This window comes from Mastomys coucha, unplaced genomic scaffold (assembly GCF_008632895.1).
Source record: "Mastomys coucha isolate ucsf_1 unplaced genomic scaffold, UCSF_Mcou_1 pScaffold9, whole genome shotgun sequence".
NCBI lineage: Eukaryota > Metazoa > Chordata > Mammalia > Rodentia > Muridae > Mastomys > Mastomys coucha.
This window is the reverse complement of record NW_022196915.1, coordinates 38,751,548-38,766,668: the sequence shown is the minus strand read 5'-3', so window position 1 is coordinate 38,766,668 and position 15,121 is coordinate 38,751,548. Positions and strand designations below refer to the sequence as shown.

The 15,121-nt window shown below is 42.4% G+C and overlaps 2 protein-coding genes and 1 non-coding gene across 3 annotated transcripts in view; 1 reads left to right on the top strand and 2 right to left on the bottom strand.

The window, feature by feature from the left end:
- The window catches only part of Tox4 (TOX high mobility group box family member 4), a 15,632-nt gene extending 14,136 nt beyond the window's left edge, over window positions 1-1,496 (bottom strand). Inside the window, exons 1-2 of the mRNA XM_031361027.1 lie at window positions 1,374-1,496; window positions 1,140-1,208 (exon numbers count right to left, since the gene is read on the bottom strand). Coding sequence (XP_031216887.1) covers window positions 1,140-1,208; window positions 1,374-1,379 — 75 coding nt within the window. The 5' untranslated portion in view covers window positions 1,380-1,496. The remainder of the gene's footprint in view (window positions 1-1,139; window positions 1,209-1,373) is intronic.
- Window positions 1,496-15,121, top strand: part of Rab2b (RAB2B, member RAS oncogene family) — a 19,138-nt gene continuing 5,512 nt past the window's right edge. The window contains exons 1-5 of the mRNA XM_031361029.1: window positions 1,496-1,839; window positions 2,051-2,122; window positions 5,378-5,445; window positions 11,810-11,892; window positions 12,074-12,166. Of these exons, the coding sequence (XP_031216889.1) occupies window positions 1,794-1,839; window positions 2,051-2,122; window positions 5,378-5,445; window positions 11,810-11,892; window positions 12,074-12,166 (362 nt within the window). The 5' untranslated portion in view covers window positions 1,496-1,793. The remainder of the gene's footprint in view (window positions 1,840-2,050; window positions 2,123-5,377; window positions 5,446-11,809; window positions 11,893-12,073; window positions 12,167-15,121) is intronic.
- On the bottom strand, window positions 4,105-4,196 carry LOC116085478. The gene has a single exon (XR_004116583.1). It is a non-coding gene; the product is annotated as a small nucleolar RNA SNORA72 (small nucleolar RNA).

The following is a 15,121-nucleotide window of genomic DNA, read 5'->3' as shown; positions in this document are numbered from 1 at the left end:
CAAAAAAAAAAAAACCCACAAAAAAACAAAACCAAAAGCAAACTAGCAATCACTCATTGTCAATCATCTCTCAACCATAACCATGTTCTGATAGGATAAACACACAACAGCAATGGACAACTACTTTTGGTGCAAAAAAACCCATGCAAATGAATTCACAGCACTTAGGGGAGTAGCATAAAATCCTCAAAAGATGGACCAAGGCTCAAGTTCTCAAAAAAAAATGGGAAAATTTCATACACTGCTCCTTTGATTTTTGCTTGCCCAAATAAGTGTTATGCTTATAGTAGGAAAAACTGTCAACCAAAAAAGTGTTCCAGAATATCTTAGAGCAATAGCTCTCAATGTTCCTCATGCTGTGTGGACCCTTTACTATCGTTTCTCATATTGTGGTAACCCCCAACCATAAAATTATTTTTGTTGCTATTTCATAACTATGTTTGCTACTGTTATGAATCATAAAGTAAACATGTGTTTTCCCATGGTCTTCGGTGACCCTTGTTGAAGGCCTCAAAACCTCCAACAGCCATTATTTTAACTTCACACCATCTTTAAAAAGCAAGACAAAACAACCAAACCCTATTATTATAGTCACTTGACATCTGTAATCCAAAAGTGAAGTAATCAGTTTGTGATCACTGGGAAGCAGGTGCACTCTACTCCTTTTATGTTCTCTGGCAGCTATTTCTTGCCCTCTGTCCTTCCTTAGCAAAGCAAACAGAAGCCACCACTTTTATCAGAGAAGACATTTCATATGAAAGAGACCCCTATAGAGTTCAGGAATTAACAACTGTCCGAGATAAACTACTTCCTTTATCTCTATTTCTTTACTGAAAAAAATTTTTTTCCTTCTTGCTGTCTCCCAAAATTGTTAGTTATTTCACCCCAACCAAGAACAATTCCTTTCGTTCTTCCTATTCAGAACAGAAACTCCTTAAATTGGTCGTCTCTTCAACATCTTGGTTTTCTGATGACAGCTGCTTTCGGTTCTTCCCCCACCCCGCCTCCAGTCCTTAGAGGTCCTCGAAGCCTCGGCCACTGTCCTCTCCAGCTCCCGCCAGCCCCCGCGCTCACCCCCTCAACGTCCTTCCCTAACCGTCCTTCCCTCCGGCGCTCCAGCATCAGCAGTTTTTGCTCACCTCAGCCCCTGACAGGAAAGGGTGCGAGGGCCCAGTGATCGTCAGGTAATTGTCATTTCCTCCGGGAAACTGTAAACCAAAAGAAAGCCGCGAGGATAAGTGAGCGGAGCAGGGGCGTGCTGAGACCCCAGCCCTCCCAGCCCTCCCGAGCCCTCCTCGCTGCCCTGCATTCTCGCTTCTGCTCCCACTCGTCGACCCGCGACCCCTCATCAACCTTCCCGATTCGGCGCCCACCTCCATCTTCACAGCACTACTACAGCGTCCCAGCGTCTCAGCGTCTCCGCGTCCGCATCGCTCCCACCGCCCCCACCAGGTTCCGAATGCGTCACTTCCTCAAGGAGGAGCGTCGCTCTCCGATGATTGGACCGAGACAGGGACGCAACCAGTCGCGATCCCAGCTGCCCGAAGGGTCGCTGTCGCCCCCTGGAGCTTGGTGGGATAATGGCACGTAGAAGAGCTTGGGGTGGCCCTAGAGGCCGCGTCCGGTATAGCGGATCCAGGGAAAGCTTCTGGGGAGAGCAATAGAGACGCAGCTTGAGCTAGAAGGGCTGGAGCGGAGGCAAATAAGGAGATCCGCAGATTGAGTGGCTAGAGAGGTCGGAGGTAAGTGGCTGTAGAAATCGGGAGGACCCGGAACACAGACGCCTCGGGACCATGACTTACGCTTATCTCTTCAAGTACATCATCATCGGAGACACAGGTACCAGGTCGACGGACCGCCTTCGGGGTTGGGGCGGGGAGCCTACCTCCAAATTCGGCCTGGGGGCGGAGCGGAGCGAGCGGGGAATGAGTGGAGGGGGCGGGGCGAGATCCGGGGGCGGGGCTCTGCCCCTTCCTTAGACCCTGGGTCCCGCCTGGGAGCCTGCAACTACCAGGGTGACGTGCACCTTAGGCACACCGCCTTTTTTCAGGTGTGGGGAAGTCATGTCTCCTCCTTCAGTTTACCGACAAGCGGTTCCAGCCTGTGCACGACCTCACAATAGGTAAGCTTACCTCCTCGTTCCAGAACAGATAAAAGCTAGCTGGCAGAACTGCTAAAGGAGAAAGTTAACAGCCTCGATATTCTACATAAGTAAAAAGTTACTTCTCGTTACCTTAGTCTGAAGTCATGGTATATGAAAAATGATACAAGCTGCTAAGTGGAGGATACACTTGTAAAGTTACTTGAAAGGTAATTTTAGAGATGGATCTAATATAAATACTAGTTGCCGTAGTTTCTTACTCATTGAAATTGCATTCCTATTGTTCTGAAAGAAAGAAAAGTTGACAGTGATTTTTTTTTCCAAAAATATCTTTTGAGTTTTGTTAAGGTAACAGGTATGCAGAACAGGTATTTTACATAGCATCTTAAAGTAAAAAATATTTATGTAGAGAGTATATCTACATAGGATGACTGAATCAGTACTATATCATACATGAAAGCAAACTAGATTAGTAATCTTTCTTAGAAATATGAATTCCTCATGTTATGTGCAAAATACTATTTTGAAAATAGAAAAGGGGATGAATTGTCTGCTTATGATGCAGTGGGGTTTTTTTTGTTTGTTTGTTTTTTTAAATATTGTCCTTGAAAGAGATGAATTTTGCCTTAAAAGAGAAAAATGCCAAAAACTATCAGTTTGTTAGTTTCCATACTGCTTTGAGAGAGGCTGTTACCAGTGTACTCTGGGAATTACTGGTAGTTGAAGGTATTTTGTCCTTGAAGATCTGTTTCTTAGGCAGTTCCTTAATTGGAAATGAAAATAACTTTTTTGTTTTGTTTGTTTGTTTGTTTTGATCTTTGTTTTTTTGGGTTTTTTTTGGTTTGTTTGTTTGTTTCTTGGTTTTTCAAGACAGGGTTTCTCTGTGTAGCCCTGGCTGTCCTTTAGAATTGCAGTTTAAGAAGTGCTGCTTCATACACAGAACTAGTCAGCACTCCGAAACACTGTCATGAAATGCTTTCAATGGGCTAGAGAGCTGATTCAGCAGCTAAGAGCACCGACTGCTCTCCCAAGGACAAGGGTTCAATTCCCAGCACCCATAATCATCTATCACTTATGTTCCAGTAGGTCCTTTGCTTTCTTCTGGCCTCCATAGGTACCAGCCATATATGTTACACATACTTACATGCAGGCAAAACACTCAAATTTATAAAATTAAATAAGTCTAAAAAAAATACTTTCAAATAGTTCAGAAGTTCCTTGGAAAAAAATTGCAGAATTAAATACTACCCAGTCAGATTCCAGTGTAAACTAACATTCCTAAGAATTTATTCATCTCTTTTAGTTTTATTTGTCCTAGAACTGTTAATTTTCTAGAATTTTTTTTCTATAAATTGTAGCTTTGCAGTTCATTTTATGGAAACTGGTTGTCACAAAATTTTCCTATAGTGGCTATGCTTTTTTTTTTTTGAGACAAGAATTTTCCTGTCTAACTCTGGCTGTCCTAGAACTTGCCTTGTAGTGAGTACACATTCTTAAGACGTTATTTGCAAATCATTACAGTAACTGCAGTGGCACTTTTCTTTTTTTTTTAAAAGATTTATTTATTTATTTTATGTATATGAGTACACACTGTAGCTGTACAGATAGTTGTGAGCCTTCATCTGGTTGTTGGGAATTGACTTTTTGGACCTCTGCTCACTCCGATCAACCTGTTGCTCTGGTCAGCCGACTTGCTCCTGTAGACTCCACTCGCTCAGTCACTGCTCCCTCTGGCCCAAAGATTTATTTATTATTATAAATACACTGTAACTATCTTCAGACACACCAGAAGAGGGCATCAGATCTCATTAAGGGTGGTTGTGAGCCACCATGTGGTTGCTGGGATTTGAACTCAGGACCTTTGGAAGAGCAGTCGGTGCTCTTACCCTCTGAGCCATCTCACCAGCCCTGCCACTTTTGTTAAGGCTAATAAAAGAAGATCTAGTTATAGCCTTATTATAAGGCCTTAAAATAAGTCAACTGGTTATATAACAAATCAAACAGTTTATTACCAGAATTTGTAAAACCAGACCTAGGGAAAGAACTAGCTCTGGCAACACATATGTGGTTCTTTTTCCTCTCAGATTTTTAAAATTCTTATTCGTATGTATGTGCATATGTATATGCGCATGTGCGTACAGGTGCCTTCGAGGGCTAGAGATTGTTGAACCCCCTGCAGCAGAAGTTACAGGTGGTTGTGAACCACTGGACCAGGGTGTTAGGAACCAAACCCTGCTCTGCTCTAAGACCAAGTGCTTTCAACCACTGACCATCTCTCCAGCTCCCTGCCTCCTATGGTCTTTTTGTTTGTTTGTTTGTTTGTTTTTTCAAGACAGGGTTTCTCCGTGTAGCCCTGACTGTCCTAGAACTCACTCTGTAGACCAGGCTGGCCTCGAACTCAGAAATCTGCCTACTTCTGCCTCCCAAGTGCTGGGATTAAAGGCGTGTGACACCACTGCCCTGCTTCTATGGTCTTAATAAAGCAAATGTCATCCTGACTATGAAATTAGAACAGTGAGACTACTTGTATTTATTTTATCTGAATTGGCTTTGTTCCCTTATCTACATCTGGGTATTCCCCTTAGGTCATTATCACTTAGAATCCACTTGTTTCTTTTTGGTGGAAGGGATTAAACCTAGTGAGTTATGTGCTAAGCAATTGCACTATCACTGAGTTATACCTGCAGCTGTAGGGTAACCTCAAGCCAACCTTGACCTTGCTATATGAGTGAGGATGACTTTGAACTTCTGATCCTAGTGCTCCTACTGCCTTTACCTCTTGAGAGCTGGGATTATATGCACTGCCATACCCAGTTAAGGGGTTCTGGGGCATGTGTGTGGACGAGCACATGCATGAGTGTGCAGGTGCCCATAGAGCCCAGAAAAGGGGAATGGATCCCTGGAGTTGGGGTTACAGACAGTTATGAACTATCTGATGAGGGTGTTGGAGACCCGATTCCAGTCCAAGAAGCACATCCATGCTTTGCTTTAGTGCTGAGCCATCTCTTCAGTCCTGTGCCTAGTTTTCTGTGGTTCTGGGGATCAAATCCAGGCCTTCCTGAATTCTAGGGAAGTACTTTATCAGGTGAGCTACAGCCCCAGTCTATGGATTTTTAATTCTAGAAAAGAAACTAAAAGGAACACAAACTCAATTGGAGCAGTAACCACTGTTGGACTGAATGTCAATGAGTGAAGACAAAGGACTCATTGTTATGACACTGGGAAAAAGTATGTGTTCATTACAGTCACATTCGTTCTCTTGACCTTCACGGACAGGTGTGGAGTTTGGAGCACGTATGGTCAACATCGATGGAAAACAAATCAAACTGCAAATCTGGGATACGGTAAGAGAGGGCCAAACAGTTTAGTAGCAGAGCAAGACCCAGTTATAAGAATAGACGCTAAGGCAGCCATATGCAGTACTAGACTAAGGCAGCCATATGCAGTGCTAGACAACTGGATGAGGCAGGAAGCCCAAGAACGGTGAAGCCAGGAGGGATTACATACTGAGACACTCAGGTCAAAAACAAAGTGTTCTACCTTTTTTATTTTAAATGATTTGACTAGCAGGAAGGTGGAGGCAGGTGGATCTCTAAGACCAGCCATGTCTACAAAGTGAGTTCCAGGAGAGCCCAGGCTATACAGAGAAACCTGGACTTGAAAATACATAACAAAATAAAAAAAGACTCAGCTAATACAGTAATAATAATAATAATAATAATAATAATAATAATAATAAAGCAAACAAAACCAATAGTTTTTATAGCCAGAAGTGAACATCCTCTTACATAAGGCCCTTTTCTGTGTCACATTGTTGCTATTCTGTCAGAAGACCCCACTGTTAATGATTCAGTGTGTATTCTTTCAGACTTCTGTGCACTGAAATTCCTAAATAATAGAATTTGTCAGTCAGGCAGTGGTGGCACATGCATTTAATCCCAGCACTGGAGTGGCAGAGGCAGGCATATATCTGTGTGTTATTTTTTTGTAGGCCGGACTAGCCTACAAAGTGAGTTCCAGGCCAGCCAGGCAACAGAATAAGACCTGTCTGAATTAAATAAAATGAATAAACAAACAAACAAACAAGTAGATATAGATGGGTACATGGTAGGTAGGTAGTACATAGGTAGACAGACAGATGCAAATTAATGATAGAAGGTTTTTTTTTTTCTTTTAATTGAAAAATGTATTTATTGCCTATGTGTTTGACAGTGTGTGCATGTGGCCTGGTGCAAATGGAAGTCAGATGACAGCTTTGTGGAGTAGCTCTCTTTCCATCTTTTCAAGAAAGGGTCCAAGGACCAAGCTCAGGTTGTCAGGTTTGCATCACAAGTGCTTTGCTTACCAAGACATCTTGCCAGGCCAGGATTTTTATTTTCATTAATATTAATATGTATAGAATTGTGACAAGAGTAGACATAGCTATATTGTTTTTATAGTTTGATATTTTGGAGACATTTTCTATCAGTAAATAGAGATCTGACTGACTCACTTCTTTTAGTAACTGCATAGTTACAGAATGTAACTATGTATTTATTTAGCTGGCCTCCATTGCATTGATGGACATTAATTTTGTTTCTAGCTTTCAACCCTTGCACAGCTTCATTAAATATCCTAATTTATTACAATTTTATACAAATATTTGCAAATTTCTGTGGATTATTTGCCCAAAAATGAGAATTGAAGGTAAAAGTTGCCTGTGCTTTAAATCTTAATCAATGAAGTATTCTTGAAGTTTGGTATCATGTAGTGTAGTTTTGCCTAATCTTGATATATTGCTTTTGTGTGCAATAGTTCATGGCCATATTGCTGGCTTTTTCTTTTTTTCCTTAAGTGCTGACATGAGCAATGGTGGGGTCATGAAGAAAGTTTTTTGGGGGGGGTGTGGGGTGGTGGTGGGGTTTCGAGACAGGGTTTCTCTGGCTGTCCTGGAACTCACTCTGTAGACCAGTCTGGCCTCAAACTCAGAAATCCACCAGCCTTTGCCTCCCAAGTTCTGGGATTAAAGGCGTGTGCCAGCACTGCCTGGCTATGAAGGAAGTTTAGAGAGACAACTGTATGAGCATGTGGACAGGATCCATAAGAACTGCATGGCAAGCCTGGTGTGGTGATGCATGCCAACCCAGCGCTCAGGAGACAGAAGCAGGTGGGTCCCTGCAAGTTCAGGGCCGCCTGGTCTACATAGATTTCCAGGCCAGCCAAGACTAAGAGGTTTCTCAAAAAACAAAAACAAAAAAAATAATTCCCTCCCCAACAAAATCTAAGCAAAAAACCCATCACCCACAGAAGATTCATAACAAAACCTGTATCTGACTCAGAGCTGATGTTTCAAACTGTTTATCTTGCTCTCACTTGGGAGAAGTCACAAAGCTTCATCAAAGCTCTTCCGTGTTCAGCTTGGTGTGGTGGCTTGCCTACCCCCATGTCTTAGTTATGGTCTATTGCTGTGAGAAGACATTTTGACTAAGGCAACTCTTATAAAAGAAACTTAATTTGGGGCTTCTTTACAGTTTTGGAGGTGATTTAGTGGTCATCATGGCGGGAAGCAGACAGGCTCGACACCGGAGCAGTAGCTAACAGAGAGCTTTACATCCTGATCAAAGCCCTAGTGACGCATTTCCTCCTTAAGGCCTCACCCCTCATCCTTCCCAAACAGTCCTACTAACTGAGGTCCAGGCATTCAAACATATGAGCCTGTCGGGGACCATTTTCATTCAAACAACCCATAGGCAGAGGGAGGAGCAACGTGAATTCAAGGCTGGCCTGACAGCTACATCATGAGCTGTAAGCTAGTCGAGGCTACAGAATTTCACAGAATGAAACCAAACAAGAAAGTTCCATGTTAGTAATTTGCTGCTTTAGGGCTGGTGAGATGGCTCAGCGGTTAAGAGCACAGACTGCTCTTCTCAAGGTTCTGAGTTCAAATCCCAGCAACCACATGGTGGCTCACAACCATCCGTAACAAGATCTGATTCCCTCTTCTGGAGTCTCTGAAGACAGCTACAATGTACTTACATATAATTAATAAATAAATAAATAAATAAATAAATGAAAATAAAAGTAATTTGCTGCTTTAGACAGTTTTTAGGTGATCAAGGACAAGGATATTTGATGTTGATACGCACCCACTTAAGTTGAACTAGACAGTCTTTCCAGCAAGCACACTGGCTTCAAAAGTGCCCATGAACGTGACTGACATGAAAAAGTGGAGTGGTGTTTTTAAACAAAATCTCAATCTCTCGATTTTACCAATAAAGAGCTCAGGAGCTCAGAGAGGCAGAGAAAGCATCCAGTTGACTTAGCCGAGGTCCCAGAAGGCATGCCCCTTTGTCAAAAAACTTTCTTCAAATTGAATGTTCCTCCTTTCCACTTCTGTGCATCTTGCTCTCTGTCCTCCCCCCCCCCCACTCCCACTTACTCTCTGTGGTTATTTCTTAATAATCCTTTGTTCACTCCTTGTCAACTGTTTAAGTCTTATTTACAATATTCAGGCAGAAAGCTCTTGGATTAAAGGTGTGTGCTAAGGCTGAGCCACATCACAACTAAAAACAAGTTTTTCTATTAAACCACACAATCTTGGGTTCATAATGGGATCAAATACCCTGTAACAGTAGAGATTTGATGTTGAGTTTCCTGGTTATCAGCTGGAAGCCATCTCATGACTGTCTTTCTGTATGTTATAACCACACCCCACATATTCTCACCCTTGCCTCCATTTTTTGGGACTATCTCACTGTGTAGCTTAGGCTGGCTAGGCAATCTCCTTTCTGTCTCTTAAGTACTGGGATACCAGTGTGTGCCATCTCGCCCTATAAGGAGGACGGAGGAAGATTTTAGAGTAGAGCAGAAGAGATCAAAAAGTAAGAAATAAAAGCAAAAACAGGACCCCAGAAGCGCTGGGGTACACTGTGACAGAGCAAATATAAAGTTGTATGGAATTCTTAGTGGACAGAGGTGCTTTTCATATCTTAAATGTGTTTCTAGAATTACCAGAATTACTAATTTGTAGTAATTTCTGGAATTTCTAGTAACTGTAGAACTAACAGAATCCTAACAGGCTAAGGAATTGTATGATGCCTACAGAGGTGTAGGGGGGAGAAAGTCACTGTAAATTGACTGTAAATTAGATTGAAATGCTTCTGTACTATGAAGCACTAAGGCCCTGCATTTACATTACAGCTCTGTTGTGTGCTTTTTAGTCAGTTATTGAACTTGCCCCTTTAATAACCTTTTTTTTTTTCTCCATGTTTGAAGGAGAATATTATTAGTCTACTTTAGGGCTACTAGTAGAATTAAATGAGATAATATATGTGATTGTCTCTTATGGTTCATGATCCACAGCTAGGGAAAAAAATAATAGTTTAAAATGTAATTGTAGAGACTGGAGAGATGGCTCAGTGCTAAAGAGCACTCACTCTTCCCGAGGACCCAAGCTTGATCCCTAGGACCTATATGGTGGCTCATAACCATCCATTTCTTCAGTTCCAGGGGACCCAGCGCCACCTTCTGAGCACCATAGGTACAAGACATACACATGGTGTTCATCAAGCATGCAGGCAGAACACTCATGCACATGAAATCAACTAAAATTCAAACAAGCATTGTAATGTTACTATAGTGTCAGTGCTCTTACCAGTTTGTGGTATACTATAAAACCCATTTATCTTCCCATGTTTCTATTGTAGTTTTCCTGCTATAGAATAAAGATGACGATCATTTCCTGGGTTTTATGAGGAGAAATTATTCCAAAAATGTGAAAACTTTTCTAAAGATTTATTTATTTATTTTATGTATATGAGCACACTTTTAGCTGTCTTCAGACACACCAGAAGAGGGCATCGGATCCCATTACAGATCGTTGTGAGCCACCATGTGGTTGCTGGGAATTGAACTCAGGACCTCTGGAAAAGGAGTCAGTGCTCTTAACTGCTGGGCCATCATCCAGCTCATGAAAACTTTTCTAACAGGATGATTGAACACGCAAAGTATTTTGGGTGACTTTCTGTTTGTTTGGTTTTTTGTTTGTTTGTTTGTTTTTTGAGACAGGGTCTTGCTCTGTAGCCTGGCTGAGTACCAGGATGCTAGATGAGTACTAGTGGTAGAAACTGGCACCAGCACACCAGGCTGTGACTCTGTGTGTGTGTGTGTGTGTGTGCGCGCACACGTGTGTGTGAGGTGCCACAGAAGTGCATTGGATCCCATGCACCTGGACTTAGGTTCTGGGGTGTGAACTTCCATCCTCCAATAGAACAGTAAGTACTCCTAATCCCTGAGCCATCTCAGCAGCCCAGTGTTTTTATTTAAATGACCCCCAGTGTTCCATTAAACAAAAATAAAATAAAGGAACTATTATGTTAAGAAAACAAAAGTAGAGGCTGGAGAGATGACTCAGCAGTTCAGAGCACTGTCTACACATCTGGAGGTCCTGAGTTCAATTCCCAGCAACCACATGGTGGCTCACAACCATCTGTAATGGGATCCAGTGCCCTCTTCTGGTGTGTCTGAAGACAGCTACAGTATACTCGTACAAATAAAATGAATAAATAAATCTTTTAAAAAAAAGGAAAGAAAGGATAGAAAGGAAGAGTATCTAGTGTGTGGAGGGATTAATTGCTCAGTTATATATAAAGCAGTATTTTGGTTCCATCAGGAAGGAGATAAAATTATGGACAAAAACATTTCTTTTCTTTCTTTCTTTCTTTCTTCTTTCTCTCTTTCTTTTCTTTTCTTTTTTTCTTTTTTTTTGGCAGGGTTTCTCTGTGTAGTCCTAGATGTCCTGGAACTCACTCTGTAGACCAGGCTGGCCTCGAACTCAGAAATCCACCTGCCTCTGCTGCTCTGCTTGGCCTTTTTCTTTTTTCTTTTCTTTTTCTTTTTTTCTTCTTTTCTTGGTTTTTCAAGACAAGTTTCTCTGTGTAGTCCTGGCTGTCTTGGAACTCTCTCTGTAGACCAGGCTGGCCTCGAACTCACAGAGATGTGCCTGCTTTCACCGCCCGGCTGAACAAGAGTCTTTTAAGGAGAACCATTCTATGTGCAGATATTCTTCCTGTTATCAGAGCATTGCCGGAGCTGCTCAGCACAAGCTCACTCGCTTATATCTGTTTTTCCACATCATTGCATTGGAATGTGCCTTCCATTGGATAGGGTATTGGCATCCGAAAATAATTCTCTCTTTTTACAGATAAATACGAATAGAAAAAATAATGTAGTGTATTCAGTATTATATTTGGGATTGAGTTTCCAACCCAGTTTCCCATTTTAAGGGTATTGGGAAATGTGCATGAAGGTTGTCATGCTATCGGCATTTGGTGTCTGGGACCTAAGAATAATGAAGATCTAACGGTTTAATGCACAATCTCATAAGAAGTAGTGATTGACCCACCTGAGATCTCAGTCATGGTATTACTGAAAAATAGTCTACCTGTGCTCCTCCCTGCACAGGCACCTTTCTTTTCCTTAGATGATGATGGTGATGATGATGATGATGGCGATGGTGATGATGATGATGATGGCGGTGGTGGTGGTGATGATGATGATGATGGTGGTGGTGGTGGTGATGATGATGATGATGATGATTTTTTTTTTTAAATCTAGCACAAGTTCTTTCTTTAGTTACATTCTTTGTTTTAGGGTGGCATGTGAGCAAGTCACTTCTCTGGAAATAACCTAGTTTTACTGGGATTTTTTGTTGCCATGTTGATGGTAAAGGCTGGGCAAGAGTCCTTCCGTTCTATCACCCGTTCCTACTACAGGGGAGCAGCTGGAGCCCTGCTGGTGTATGACATCACGAGGTGAGCTGTCTGGCATGTGGGAGGGTTCTTGCCTGACTCCTCTAAAGCTGTCCTCTGCCGAGGACATGGAGTAGGGCAGCTGCTTTATTGCACACATGTAACCACTCTTTCTCATGCATTTGGAGCAACTTTGGGTTTTTAAATAGGCTCCTGACCAGCATTCTAAATTGTTCTGCTGTAGGCGCGAGACCTTCAACCACCTGACCTCGTGGCTAGAGGATGCCCGCCAGCACTCCAGCTCCAACATGGTTATAATGCTGATTGGGAATAAGAGGTAAATTCTGTTTTTATAAATGCTAGTTACCAGGAGGCATCAAATTTTCTCTGTAGATCCTGAGTTTCTTTTTGTTCTGTTCTGTTCTGTTTTGTTTTGTTTTGGAGACTAGGTCTCTCCGAAGTAGCCTTGGATGGCCTGGGACTCACTTTGTAGCCCAGGCTAGCCTAGAATACGCTGCCATCCTCCTGCCTCTGCCTCTCAAAGACTGGGATTGTAGACATGTGCCATCTGATTGACACTGAATTTCTTGATACCCAGACTTCCTTAATATATCATCTTAGTAAGAAAATGTTAGTATGGTAAGACACATATAAAATTTACAATTTTAAGTACTAAGTAGGCCTAAGCATATTAGAATGGTTCTGCAAACCTCACCATTATCCTTCTTAGCAACTTGTCATTTCCTCAGTCTCACTACCCAGCCTCACTAGAGCACTGGGCTGACAGGAGTGCAACACCGCATTCCAGCCCCTACATTCTTTCCGTATAAATCCCTCATGTGAGCAGAGTTGCAGAGCACTTGTGCTGTTCCTAGTGGCTTACTTTTTCTGGCCTCATGTCGTGGCGCTCTGTCCATGTTGTAGCATGCTGTAAGACTGGCCTTTTCAGAGTGGCTTACTTCTGGCGTCATGTTGTGGTGCTCTGTCCATGTTGTAGCATGCTGTAAGACTGGCCTTTTCAGGATTGTGGTGTGCACAGTTGCCACATTTCATTCATCTCTCTCTCTCTCTCTCTGTGGACCCTTGGACTGCTGCCAGTTTGTAGCTACTGTGACCAATATTGTCACGAACATGGGAACAAAGATATATCTGTTCCTCTCTCCTTGGAGTTCTTTTAACAACATCATCAGTAGGGTTACTGGATCACATGAGCATTGTGTGTTTCACTTTTTTTTATTATTGGATGTTTTCTTTATTTACAATATCTCCTTTCTCAGGTTCCCCTCCAAAAGAAAAAAAGAAAAAAAAATAAAATAAGAAAAATAAATTAAAATTAAGAAAAATTCCAAAACTAAAATAATCCCCTGTTCCCTCCCGTGTGTTTCGTTTTTGAGCCGTCACAGTGCTTTGCACTGTACAGTAAGTACCGTGTTGCATTCTTCCAGCAGTTCACAAGGGCTCCAGTGTACACTTTTGGCAACACTTTGTAGTTCTAGTTTCAGGGGGAAATATGTATTTATAAGACAAAAGAAACCCCTGGCTTAGATTTAATGCACTGGTGCATATCTGTTTGCACTGTGAGGCAGAGACAGGCGATTCACAAGTTTGAGACCAACCTGGGTTATATACTGAGTTCTAGCCAGATTGCTGTATATATGAAAACCCTGTCAGGATCAGTGGTGGTTTGGTGGGTGGAAGGCCTGCCACCAGCCATGACAGCCTGAGTTCAGTCCCTGAGCCCTGTATGGTAAAAGCAGAGAACTGACTGCTGATGGCTATCCTATGGTCTCCACATTTTCCCTGTGATGCAGATGATATGCATGTACATACACACACACACACACACATACACACACAGAGAAAGAGAGAGAGAGAGACAGAGAGACAGAGAGACTGAGAGAGATACAGAGATAGAGAGGGGGGACACAAAAATACGTGTATTAAAAAAAAATCAAATCAGTAAGCCAGACGTCACCATGTAATCCCAAGAATTGGGAGGTGGTGGCAGACAGAGCAGGCTTTTAAAGCCATCTTTAGATACATAGAGAGATGGGGATTAGCCTGGGCTAGATGAACCCCAAAACAGGCTGGAGAGATGGTTCATGGGGTGAAGATTTCTTGCTCCTCTTCCTGAGGATCTGGGTTCTGTTCCCAGCATCCTTGTCAGACGGCTCGCTCTTGCCTATATCTCCACCCTCCTCTGGCCTCCAGGAATCCACACAAGTGGCATACATACTCAAATACATATTCATACTTCTCAAAAACAGCTTAAAGATGAAATAATTAGAGCTGAGTAACGTAATTTGGGTTATTGAGATGGCTCAGTAGGTAATGGCACTTGCTGCCAAACTTGGTAACATCAAGTTTGACCTGGATCATACATGATAACGAGAACCAACCTTGCCACATGTTGCCTTTTAACCTCTACATATATGCCAAGTTACATGTATACCCACACAGGTAAAACATACACACACAACAAACAAACAAGTAAATAACTAATCAATAAAATGTATTGAAACTAACAGGCTTCTTTGGACACAGTCTTAGGTGTTGCAGGCTGACCTTGAAAACACTAGCTGAGGGTAACCTGGATCTTCTAATCCTCCTGCTTTTATCTTCTAAGTGCTAGGATTAAGGGCAAGCTCCACCCTCCTGGTCCTAAGACTGAACCCTGTTCTTTGTGCATGTTAGTCCAGCTGAGATTAAAGGCGGGCTCAACACACCTGGCATGGGACATTTTCTTAATGATTGATGGGGGAGGGCCCAGTCCTTTGTGGGTGGTGCCATCCCTGGGCTGGTAGTCTTGGTTCTATAACACAGCAGTCTGAACAAGCCACGAGGAGCAAGCCAGTAAGCAGCACCCCTCCATGGCCTGTGCATCAGCTCCTTCTTCAAAGTTTCTGCCTTGTTTAAGGAGTCCTACTTTGATGATGGACTGTGATGTGGAAGCTTAAGCTGGGGCTGGAGAGATGGCTCAGCAGTTGAGAGCACTGACTGCTCTTCCTAAGGTCCTGATTTAAATTCCCAGCAACCACATAGTGGCTCACATCCATCTGTAATGGGATCCAATGCCCTCTTCTGGTGTGTCTGAAAATAGCTACAGTGTACTTATATACATAAAATAAATAAATAAACCTTAACAAAAAAAAAAAGCTTAAGCTAGATAAACCGTTCTTCCCCAAATTGCTTTTGATCATAGTATTTCATCATAGCAATAGTAACTCTGACTAACACAATAAACAACCACCACCACCACCACCACTGCTGCTGCCACTGCCACCACCACCAC